This window comes from Telmatherina bonti (genome assembly GCF_933228915.1).
Source record: "Telmatherina bonti genome assembly, chromosome: 13".
NCBI classification, from domain to species: Eukaryota; Metazoa; Chordata; class Actinopteri; order Atheriniformes; family Telmatherinidae; genus Telmatherina; species Telmatherina bonti.
Genome location: NC_136611.1, coordinates 32,102,430 through 32,115,750, shown reverse-complemented (window position 1 = coordinate 32,115,750; position 13,321 = coordinate 32,102,430). Strand labels below are relative to the sequence as shown.

Here is a 13,321-nt window from a genome sequence, read left to right as displayed (position 1 = left end):
TACCGGTGTTTGTCTGTTTGTGTTCAAGATAACTCTAAAAGTTATGGACGGATTTTAATTAAAATTTTAGGAGTTGGAAATGTGAAAAGGGAGAACTGATTTAATAAGAATAATAAGAAGAAGTGAACAACTTCAATTCAGCCCAAACATTTGGAATTCAGAATTTTTACAGATTTACAGCAAACTGAGGGGTCTAACTATATTTATTGTTCATGATTTAACAATGAACAGACTATTATCAGGACGAGGAACCACTTCACCCAGAGTAAAAAAAAAAAATGTCTCTGAGAAAGATTACCTACCCCAGCTTTAGGTTTTGCTGATATGTGATAGAAACAGAAGCTATCCCACATTAACCAGTAGATGAACAGGTTTTCTTCTTTGTTGTTTATCCTATCTTTTCTTTCAGTATTTCTTAGATCAGATGTGCAGCATATTGCATGTATATTATACTACTACATGATAGTAATTCATCCTCCTGATCTTTATCCCCATGCACAACTTCACATCATGCTTTGTTTGCTCCAACTCAAAAGTAGAAAGTTAAAAATTTTATGCATTTTGTTTTTCTTTGGCAATGCGATGGACTGGTGAGCTGTCCAGGGTGTACCCTGTCTTTTGCCCAAAGACTGCTTGGATAGGCTCCAGCTTAGGATAGGCTAAGTGGTTAGGATAATGAATGAATTAATGTTTTTCTTTGCTATTAACACCAAAATCTTCTCAGCATCTACAGGTCACATTTCCTTCATTCTTTCAGTCACTTTTCCAGTTAGGTTAGAAAACTTAAACTTTTTTCAAATCAAATGCAGCACATGGTAAAAATGTACAGTGAAAAACCTAAATCGACCATTATAAACTGACTGTAAAAAGAGGCCATTTAAAACAGCACAAAAAGGAGCAGTGGTGCCCAGCAGTGGCATTATCAAAGCAATATCCGGTCACTTCAACACATAACTCACAAGATTGTGTCTGAAAGTTCAGAACCAAATGGAGCTAAATTACAGATGAAGAAGCATGAAGGAGCTGCCAGTGGAGTGTTTTTCTCTTTTGTTTGGTGTGTGTGAGCTCAGTGTGTGTCTCTCATGCTGTAGTTACCTGCTTCAAGAGTTTTTTTTTGTTTGTTTGTTCGGTTTTTTTAGTGGAACTTAAATCTAAATTTATGTTTATGTAATGTGAAATTATAGTTCCAAGTCTGTAAGAAGCAACCCTATGGACCCTCTTCCTCAGGGTCTGCTGCATAAAACCATCTGCTATGGACAGAGCTTGAGACACAAGCATTCACTAAGCCTTAGGAAATATAGCTTGCTTAAAGGTTTATCTTGAGAAAAAGTTACAAAAATATTCAAATCAAAATGTTCTGCTCCCAGGGTGTGTGACTGAAAAGAAAATTACAATGACAAAAATGAATAGATGAGCGAGCATGAGTTGCTGGTTGTCTCTGCTTTGGCCCTGGCATTGACGCCGGCTTCACCTGTGACCCTGAATTGGATTAAGGGGGTTTAAAAAAAATGAATGGATGGATTTAATACGTCAAATGGTAGCTTACACTGTCAGTGACTGAAATGATTGTGAATTAAATCTTATTTGGGGTCACAGAAGACTGGAGCCTTTCCCAGTAACCATGAAGATAAACAATACAACATAAAACATGCTCACATGCACAACCAAAAACAGAGGAGGGGATCATTTTCAGAACACATTTATTCAGAAAAATGACCACAACAGTGGACCAACATCAAAACAGGCTTTAACAGGCTGTACTTCATTTATGCTATGTAACCATGGCAGTAGGTCTTTTTTTTTTTTTAAACTCAAACTTAACCACTGCATTTGCAAAAAAATTTGCTCGTTATATTGAACTTAAAGATGCATTCCGTATCTTTCTGACCTTAGACTTCGCCTCCCGGACTTTATGGATGAGACGTTGACAACTGCTGAAAGTTTGTTCAGAATATGGGGAGCAGTATGACATCATGTTTAACCCTAAGAAGAGTGCTGGGATAGTGGTGCGAACTAAAGAGCTGCAGAAGTCAGTCTTTTCTTTGTTTTACTTGTCAGGGGAGGAGCTGACTGTGGTGGAAAGGATCAAATATCTGGGTCACATGATCAGGAGTGATTTCTCTGATGATGATCACATACAGAGGCGGTATTGTAAACTATATCTACAAACAAATGTGCCAGCACGGAAATTTAGAACGTGCACAGAAATAGTAAAAAGGCCTTGTATAAAGCCTACTGTACATCACTGTATACTGCCTGTTTCTAGTGCAGAAATACAAAAGCTAAATTTCATTAACTCCAGATTGCATAAAATGATGGTCTCTGTTGAAAGTCACTCATTGGACCAGTGCCAGCTGGATGTTTGTGCAGAATAACGTGCCCACGTTACAAGTATTGATAAGAAACTCATTCATTCATTCATTCATTTTCTGAGCCGCTTAATCCAATTCCGGGTCGCGGGGAAGCTGGAGCCTATCCCAGCTGGCTTTGGGCGACAGGCAGGGTACACCCTGGACAGCTCACCAGTCCATCGCAGTTGATAAGAAACTTTGTGTATAAATTTATAATGAGATTCATGGACTGGCGAAATGAAATTATTTTTTTGTCCTTGTTAGACGCGAGCAGAGTAGCATCATATATTGCTCTGACTTATGGAGGCACTGGAGATTGTGCTTATATGGACAATGTTTCTAGTATAGTACAGGCGTAAGCGACTCCAGTCCTCGAAGGCCACAGTCCTGCAAATGTTAGGAGTTTCTCTGCTGCAACACACCTGGCACACATCAGACCTAATTAGCAGACTTGTGCAGAGCTTGACATCAAACTCTAGACAAGTCTGCTAATTTGCCATTGATTTGAATCAGGTGTGTTGCAGCCATAGACTGTATATAAAGAGATGGATGGAGCCTCTGTGGCGTCACCCGTAGGTTTCTGAAGAGCTGAATTGAAGCTTGGTGGGCGGTTCCTACCGTTGCCATGTTGGCAGCATCATGCGCGTCGTCTCGCCCGGAAAAAACTAGTATGGGCAAAGAGATGGAGCTGAGAGGGCAGCCGTGAGTGTCATGGTGGATGATTGATATCGTGTGAACTCCGAGCTGCCTGTAGCTCACAGCTAACGCCAAGATAACGGGAGCTACCCAGCTAATGGAGGTAAGCGGGCTAAAGCTAAGTCACGTTGTTAACCGGCTAAAAACCGCGGTTGTTCTATGTTCTTAGTTGAAGCCAGAGATTGGTACCTGTCAATCAAAAGGACACGCCCCTAAATTTGCCGAACTTCGAGATTAAATTACTTTAAAACGGGCAAGTTAAAAAAAATTTTACTCACCTCACAGCTGTCATGAAGGTAAACCTGACTTATTAAACCAAAAATGGATTTTTGAACAAGGCTGTAAACTGTCACAATCAGCCTTGCTTCCTCCAACATTGCTGCTTGCCACACCCCTAATCAGTTCACTGCTCTCACCTGCCTCTGCCACCTGTTCACAATCCCCATCAGTTCAGCCTGCGCATATATGTAGCCTCCACCATTCACTCACTGCCAGATTGTCATTGCTCTCATGCCTGACCTTCCAGCACTCCGACCACAATTGCCTGCCCGTTACCGACCTGATCCATCCCCGACTTCCGCCTCCTGCCTTGCCCTTGGAGCCTGCTCCCCAGTGGTTACTGGGTTTCTGTCCTGGAGGACCCCCAACCGTGAGATGTGGATCTTCACTCACCTTGTTGTGCTAGGTGTCTACTCTGTCGGCCCAGAGGAAAGTTGCTCTGCTCTGCTCATTGGGAACCAGATTTCAACTCCAGCACCGAACCTCACCAAGTGGCTAAAATAAAGACTGTTAACCTGCCCAGATCTCTTGTGCTGCTTTTGGGTCCTTTCTCCGATCATTTCAGTAAACATGTTTATTCCTGCTGTGAAGTTGGCCTTTTTAACACGGGAGTCTATGGGGATTCGCTCTGTTTTGCACCCCCTAGCGGATGAAGGGGGAACTGCAGTTTTATGCACTTCCGCACAGGCTTCACTTTTAACTGTCGGAGGTTGCTGCTTGGTTGCAGCAGGGAAACTCCTAACACACTCCTCACCCTTTTGTAGCAAAAAGGTGGGAAAACTGTGATGTTAGGCAACTGAGAACCTGTGCTAGTGGGGGAAAAATTTATTTTTAAGTGTAAGTATTGAAAAATTTCCTCTTTTACTATGCTGCACTTGTTAAATAATATTCAGTGTTTACCCTGTTACTTGGGAATATGCCTTACATATCAGAAAATTATTATTTTACGTTTAAAGGTAGAACTGTTTATTTACGGTTTATGCTACCAATTTTATGCTAACAATTGTCACGTGGTCATAAAGCAGCCAACTTCATATAGATTTAGTTTAGAATATGGAGGATTTACTTATCTATCTACATCTAAAATCATGCAGCAATTTTACATAAATTTGTTAAGTAATTTATTCATTCATTAATGTTCAATAAAAATGTTAGTTTTACAACAACTTGATATGAAAGTTGTAATAATATGGAATTACTTCTACTTCTTTAGACAGGTATTTTCCATCCAAATGCAAGCCATCCAAGAGGCCGATGGACAATGCATATTTTCACTGCTTTTCCTGACAAAAAAATGATCCCCCACACTGGCAATAGTTGTGGCAATAATCGGCGTCGCAGCAGGCAGTAGCCCATACCATTAAAGGTATTATTTGAACAAACTCCAGCACAGCAATGACAGTGTGTCGTATAAGGCTCCTTCAGCACATCTTCTTCTTTCTTCTAAACATTGTTATTAGTTGCAGTTTAATAGTAATTTCAATCAGCAAAATGGCAAATACAGCAATTAACACCACCATCATTTATGTCACAGAACTGAGTCAATGGTGTCACCATCACTGTCCCAGTTCTCCTCTTTTCCCATGCATGTAAACTGATTGAACAATCAAGTGCATTTTTTCCCAGTGGACACTTCATAGAGGACTGTAGTGTGGAACATGGCCTTTTTCAATTAGCCTAATATGCAGGTTTTTAGACTGCAGGAGGTGACTGCAGTTCCCACAGATAACTCTAAGAAAGAATGAAAAAAATAAAATAAGTAAAATCCAACGCAAAAGCTATGATTTGAAATGCAAATCTTTCATGAAGTGGCAATGCTAGCCGTCCTACTGCGAACTAATCAACTCAAGAAAATGAATTTAATCTTGGATCAAATGTTCACTGTTGTAATGGAATAGAATGGACGAACAAATTTCCCTTCAGATTGTGTTCAAAATGAAGTTGATAGTTTCATCACTAGCTAGTGTGTTAGCTTGTATGTTACTTTGATAAGTCATCTACCAGGCACACAGTTTCATCTGTGCAGAATACACCACAAAATCAGACATGTTTCAACACAATTCTGAACATATATCCATTTGAGGTAACAAAACTTTTCACAAAATATTGGAGATGTTTTGCTACTTTATTTTTTTAGACATCAATTAGTGGGAGTTTAACAGGTTGACTTATATTAATAGGGGTGAGAAAATTGAATTGAAAAATTGAAAACTTGGATTTTTTTGCTTCACAACTTTAAAATCAACTTTTTGTTAAAAAAAATTCAAATAAATAAAAATAATCCCTTATAAAATGTAATTTTTTATTGCCTTTTATTTATCTTTTTACTTTTCTTCTTGGGCATTATAGCAGCAGAATGATGGTCTGGTTACTGTGTTGTTTTTTCCTCATTGAAATCAAGAAAAATGACGTGAAAGAAAAAAAATTACAAAAATGACCAATGTCAAAGAATTGTGAGAATGGCAATTTAAACTGAATTGGCACCCAAAAAATGGGAATCGAATTGAATCGGAACAAAAGCATATCGTCACAGCCCTATATATTAACTAACATATAATAACACAATTTTTGGTAACTGCTTCTATAGTCCTTCAGTCCTTAATTTATATTCATAGTTTTGGTTAGCTTTGTAGCTAGTTATCTGAAAAGGACTTTCAGAGTAACGGAAACTGTCAGACCGAACTGGATTTTTGCAAATTTAGTTGAAGAAAAATGATCTGGAAACCATTGTCTCTTTTCAAAAGATAAGAAGTGCACTTTTAGAATTTTTTTTAACTTCATATGCATGAAACAAACACCTCTGAGAGACTGAAGACAGTGAGTCGCCCACCGCATCCTCTAAATCAGTCTTCAGTGACATGTGAACTGTCTCACCTGGAACTGGATTAAACCCAGAGTTGACCTGATCAGAAGAGCAGTGAGGTTCAGAGTAGTGATTCTGTCAGCTCCAAATAACCTCTCTTGGCTCTCACTCTCGTCTGCTGACAGAATTCTTTGTCTTATTTTACTTCTTTTTTATTTTTATTGTTTTGTTTCACTGCCAGTCTGTTTTTAAATGATGCTTCCACCCTGTAAAGCGGTCGGAGTTGCACTTCTGCTTGAAAAGCATGAGCTGATCAATAGATAAAACCCTGAGATATTTTTATCTCCAGTCTACATGCTTTTTAGCTAATCTGCTAAATGGAAATGGAAAAGAAATAGAACATTTAACCACTCCTGGACAACTTATAATTATAAGCAACAGATTTTATTCAGTTTGATTCATAAAACATTTTTTCCCTCCCAGGAACACAGCAGTGTTCTGCTTTTACTGTAAAGCTGAAGGTGTTGCCTCACTTCCAAGCTGCTCTGGATCAAAGTGTGCGCTAAACGAGTAAAAGTCGATAACCACCCTGCCTCTGTGGTTTCAGTCTCAGTCAAACTTTATCCCTCGGCATGTAAAATACAAGGTATCAATGGTGTATTTGTAATCTAACTGCAATAAAACACATCCTCAGGTACAAACAAGACACCCTGATTTATTGAATTGGCTACACAGACTTCACAGACTTTAACTTAATCCTGTTAGCAGAATCTTTCTTTACATTTTAATTTACTTGTCAAGGGCAATTTGGCAAACCTTTAAACATGAAATTGCCCAGGTAGGCACTAACTGGCTTATACTGGTTTATCTTAACCCACAAAACATCACCAGTAACATTTAACCAAAAGCAAATCTTTTTCCCAGTTCAAACCCAATGACTGAACCTTGGGTCAAAAGTTAAAGGGTTTTGTGTTATTTTATTCATATTTAAAACTTTGACAATTTCAATACATTTTAGACAAAAAAAGAACCTTTTTATGATATATCTACACCAAACACTAAGCAGTGAATCTAAACATGACTTTACATGACGCATGTGCTGACCTCACATGATCGACAGTAGCCTGGAGGCCTTGAGTGAAGCCATTTGCCGGCCACCAGCAACCCCCCCGCCCCCCTTCTCTCATGTTACAGTACTGGACAGAGAATCTGGGGAAATAAGTGGTACCATGTAGAAACCAATTTCCACGCTCTGCCTGTTGATACTGGGATTACAAAGCTAACACAGATTCTATTTGACAGCCATACACACAACACTAACAGCTTTAATGCTGAGAGAACATGGCATAGGAAAGGCCAAAGGGGAAGAAGACACAGCTCACAAAACTGCCTCCATCTCATGCATTTTTCAGTCCCGTATCAATATTTGTCTCTATTAGCATACAGTGTAGAACTGCTCCTTCAAGCATCTGCCACAAAAGGTTACAGCACTTAGTTCATTTTTAGAGATAATAATCTTTTAAATAAGTGTTTATATCATTATTTTACATCATCTCCAATGAAAACGTGCTTTACTATAACCAACTGAAACACTGAACTACTTACGATACTTCACATCAATACCAACACTCAGCAGTAAAACATGTCTGGTATGAATCTAAACAGGTTAACTGAAACATTCAGGTGTCACAATTAAGTATAAAAGGAGCATCCCTAAAAGGATCAGTAGTTCATAAGCAAGGCTGGGGCAAGGTTTACCACTTTGTGAACAAAGATCTGAGAAAACAATCCAACAGTTTAAGAACGTTTCTCTTCACACGATTGAAAGAAATTTAAGGAATTAATGTTCTGCAATCCATAATATCAACAAAATATTCAGTGAATCTGAAAAATCTTTGATTGCACATGGCAAGGCCAAAAGTCAACATTGAAAGTCCCTGACCTTCGACCCTTAGCGGCAGGATATTACCACTTGAGCTCAGGAATATTTCAGAAGCACAGTTTGTCAATTTATTGACAAATGCAAGTTGAAACTGCACCATGCAAAGCAAAAGCCATACGTCAAAAACACCCAGACGCCGCTAGCTTCTCCAGTTCGTTACTGACGCAAAGTGGAAAGGTGTGCTGTGGTCTGACGACTTCATATCTCAGATTGTTTTTGGAAATCATGGATATCGAGTCTTCCTGGTCAAACAGGAAAAGGACTATCCGGATTGCTATTAGCATAAACTTCCAAAGCCAGCATGTGTGATTGTATGGGGGTGTGTTGGTGCCATCGTTAGCTCACACATGTCTGAAGGCACCAATAATGCTGAAAGATACATACAGGTTTTGGAACATATGCATCCAAGTTACGTCGTTCTCAAGGAGCTCCCTGCTCATTTTAGCAAACATTACCAAACCACACTTTGCAGGTGTTACTTCAGAATGTCCAGAATGTTCCTGCAGTCCAGACCTGTTTTCCACTGACAACGTTTGGCTCATTAAGATCAGAGATGAAGGACTGTTGGGCAACTAAAATTATACATCAAGCAAGAATGGGAAATAATTCCACCAACAAAGCTTCAGCAGTTTGTGTCTCAGCTGCCAAACGCTTACTGAGTGTTGTACACAGGGAAGGTGATATAACACAGTGGTAAACACACCCTGTCCAAGCTTTTCCCAGTGTGTTGCAGGTATCAAATTCAAAGTGATTAAATATTAGCAAATAAACAATAAAGTTTGCCAATTTGAACATTAGATATTTTGTCTTTGTAGAGTGTTTAACTGAATATAGTAAGAAAGAATATGCACATTATTGCATTGTGTTTCTAGTTACGTTTTACTCATATCTTAATTTGATTGGGATTGTGGCTGTTCAAATAAATGCATGAAAGTTTAAGGAAATCATCTACTTTTCCACTAATAACTAATATAATGGAAGTAATATCAGTGATAAAGAAAGATGAGAACAAGAAAATCCCTATTTCACACATTATAACATTATGCTGTACCTTTAATACCTTGTGAAATGTGTTTTTGAAACACACAAAGAAGAGTCAGATGTTTCCCGCTTCAACAGCTGAGTCTCAATAATCTTTAGTGGTCCCACAGGCTTTCAGTGCGGACAAAAGCATCGGCAGAGTACCGTGTATCTCCTGTGTCTCCAAGTCAAGAAAACATCACATTTAAAAAGACAAAGAGTTGTGGAGGGGAGGAAAGGATGAGAAGAACAGGAAAGGAGGGAGATGAGGGAAAAAAATAAGGTGAAGTAAACTGGTTTAGGAAATGGTAACTAGCAAAACAATAGGAAGATGAGATCAAGATGGAAGTGGTAAATAAATCTAAATAAAGTGGGTACTGTGGGGATTGTGAGCAAGGATGAAGAGAGAATAAAAGGAAAGATAAAGGTGAGATAAAGAGATAATAAAAGAGCATAGAATGGTACAAGAAAGAAGAAAGGAGAGATAAAACCCTCATATGTCAGAGTCAGAAGAGATGAAGACATGTTTAGAACGAGGTAAGAAAAAATAGTGAAGACAAAATAAAGGAAACATTGTAGAAGGCAAGGAGGAAAATATAGAAAAGGAAAGCAAATGAGAAAAGAAAGGAAGCAGAAGATTTGAACACAAGAGAAAAAGGAAAGAAACAGGAAGAAAGAGTGGATAAAAATAGAGACAACCGGAGAGGCAACAGGATGGGAACGATGAGAAAACTATACAAATTTAGATGAAAGAAGAACAGCCGAGAGATGAAAATGAAAGAGAGACAAGAGAAAAAGGAAGTGGGAAGAAAGACTGGAAGGATGGGATGAGGGAAACAGGAGAGCAAACGAGGAGATGAGAACATGAAACGGCAGATGGGTCGAGCTGAGCAGAGCGATGGGATAGAGAAGGAATGTACGGCCAAACTGAAACAGAACAGCATCACTGGGTGATGAGCTGAGGCGGCTGGAGAAGGCATCCCATGATAGATCCGTATCTGGTTCAGAAACAAAGATTTTTCCACACACAGCTGACAGACTCGCAATGATTGCAGCAGAAACGCTAGTTTCTTTCCTCCAGTCTCTCTGATCCAGACTCTTCATCACGCCACACCAACCCTAAAATCCAACCTCAAAGAAGCTTGCGTTGGAAGTGTCGCTGTCACTGTGACACCAACATGAAACCTCAACGTTGGGATGTTAATCTGAGCGTGGGAGGAACTGCAGAGACCATGAAAAAAGATTTTTTGCACTTTTCCAACAGCGACAAAAAGAAGACAAAGTCACTGCCAGCTGCGAGGTTACCTCTCACACATCTATTGAACAGAAAATGACAGGCCACATAATTGTATCTGTCAACATGTCGTGTACTTTCAGTGCTCAGGACATGACAGGGAGAGTTGAGAGGGCCGGATCTCTCACAGCATCTCTTTGTCTTTAATGAAACTTTGGCATCTTCTTGCATCCAAACACAGCACTGTCAAAAATCACACTGTTCACTGGTCTAGAAATGTGGCGCTGCTGTTTATCTGTCAGTTATCCTGACAGAGGAAGAGAAAGAGGTCACACGAGGGTCAGAGAGCCAGGAAAATCTATTAAGGATAAAGGTTTCTGGCAGCCGTGACCTGATTGACACGCATTTTATGGCGATCACAGAGACTTTGGTGAAACATCCGGCGAGACGAGGAACTCGCATACGGGACTCACATTGTCTGTTCTGAGCTTCTTGGCCGGGCAGCCTCCATCCACAGGATGTAGCATGTAATACAGCCGCACTTTGTTGGCATGTTTCCGACTCTGGAGCAGACAAAAAGAGAAAAAAAAGACAAGCATTTGAAAAGTAGTTTGGCATCTCCACAGCAGTTTACCAATAACAGCTGTAGTTCAGGTGGAGGAGCAGTCGTCTCCCAACCAGAAGGTTGGATTCTAGGCTTCTACATGCCTAAGTGTCCTTGGGCAAGACACTGAACCCTGCATTGTCCCCCTGTAGGTGTGTGTGAATGTCTGACTGGGACATTTTATGTAAAGCGCTTGAGTTATTGACGTGACTGGAAAAGCGTACATAAATCCAAGTCCATTTACCATTTTACCAATCAACCATTGCAAAGCAGTGAGTTCTAAACTTTGTGAAACATTTCTATTTTGTGTTCCCACCACTGGGTCTGCAGTCCACTCAGTCCACCACATGATGACAGCATTATTGATACATGATTGCTCTGAGATATCACACTGGATTTTCAGCAATCACTGTACATAATGCCACACTGCAAAACGGTATTTGATTTATCATCTGCTTATTTTTGAGTTGTCTTAAGATCTCTGTTTTCTTTTATTTTTGGTGAATTCAATGTGAAAGCAGCTATGAAGCAGATGATGGTCAAAGAGCCTGACTATTTCCTAAGAGCTGGTAGCCTGGATCTACCCAATATCATTGTGACTTAAAAAGAAAAACATCTTAAAGGTCCCATATTATACTTTTTTCAGAGGCCTGACAACATTTTTTTCCAAGTTTATTGCCCTAAAGTTATTCTTGATCCTCACTATTCCAAATGTGTCTTAGTTCTACTGAGAACAAGCTGTTTCTGTGTCTGAACCTTTAAATCAGGGGTCACCAAGTCCCGTCCTTGCAGGCTGACCCAAATCAATGACTCATTAACAGGCTGGTGCAGAAGATGACAACACGTTGTTGGAGAACATGTTCACTGGAATCAAGTGTGCTGTCCCGGGGCACCACTGAAGCCTGAAGGATGAGGACTGGAGATGGAGACAGCTGCTTTTAATGTTCAATTGAAAAAAATAATAAAGTAAAAATGAATAAAAAAAAAAAAATTAATGAATAAATAAATAAATAAATGTCCATGAGTGGTGCCTGCCCACGTCCACTCCACATCCCTCTTGAGGAGAGGATTTGACATTCGCTGGCGACCACTCTGTGATTTTTGAGGGCAGGCTCAGCTAGCCGGGGGTGGGTCAGTGACAGAGCCAGCTTCCTGAGGGAGCAGTTATTTCCCTTCTTGAGGTCACAAAGGGAAGGATCTCAGACTCACCCGTCTGAAGCTAACATTCGCTAAGAACTGGAAGAAGAAAGGGAGAGAAGTGACACAATTTCTTATTTTTGGGCCTCATACACATGCTATGGTCACACATATAACAGTTAGAAAACATTTAGAAAGTGAATTTTGCACAATATGGAACCTTTAATTACTGTATTTCATGTCTAATTTTGGATACTTGCAAGTGCGTGTTCAAATCCGCACACAAATAACAAATCAGGTATGGACAAAAAAAAAAAGAATTTACACATGGATAAATTACACAATGCACAAAGATTTTATATACAATTTTTATTTTTTACTTTTAACCTGATGTGCCCATTTCATGTTCAAAAAGGCTCCTGCATACATAAATCATTCAATTCATGTGCATCAGTCACCGAATAAACTTATCGAACTGCAGCCAGACAGACAAACAGATGTGTCCACATGTGTCATTATTTTAATGTACAGTAGCCATTTTTTCAGTGTGTTATTATCACATTTGTGAGGTTAAGAGGAAAAAAGCTAATTTCTGTCCCTATAATATGTAAAATATTGTTTTTAGTATGTAATTATGTCCATGTAAATGTATTGTCTGTTTTTAATTACTTGATACTTTTTTGCGCATTTAAACACAAATTTGCAAGAACCCATAATATTTTACACAGTTTCCAAACCATGCATGTCACATCCACCGTGATATTAAGTCAGTTTTATTTCTTTATGGTACAGATCCAAATCCCAGCAGACATTATAGTCTCCAGAGTTGCTCATCTTTTTCCTTTATATTTAATTCTTTTGACTTGTTATCTTTAAAGGCTGAGGAAGAAATTTGTTCTTCTGGCTTTTCTGGCTTTCTTGTTTTTTCTCAATAAATTGACCATTTAACAACAAACCATTGTTTTTATTTGTTTGTTCATTTATTAAGTCACTGACCTATAAGTCATTCCACCATAAAAGGCTCCCAAGTAATCTGTGTTATGCTGACGCAAAATACAGATAACTTAACAAAGAACTCATTTTAAAATGAGAACTTTAGGCTCTTTGTTCTGAGCAGAAACATAATTTGCTCACATATTTTAATCTGCATCTGTAATGATTGAATATGTGGAGGACAGGAGTAAAATCTACAACCGAACAAGATCAGGAAGTGATGTCGTTAAGAAATATCAAACAATCCAATAAAGACCTGATA

General features: G+C 39.1%; 1 protein-coding gene across 1 annotated transcript in view; it reads right to left on the bottom strand.

Moving 5' to 3' along the window:
* The window catches only part of zmat4a (zinc finger, matrin-type 4a), a 187,788-nt gene that overhangs the window by 94,992 nt on the left and 79,475 nt on the right, over nucleotides 1-13,321 (bottom strand). Inside the window, 1 exon segment of the mRNA XM_079252005.1 lies at nucleotides 10,799-10,888. Within this exon segment, the coding sequence (XP_079108131.1) occupies nucleotides 10,799-10,888 (90 nt within the window).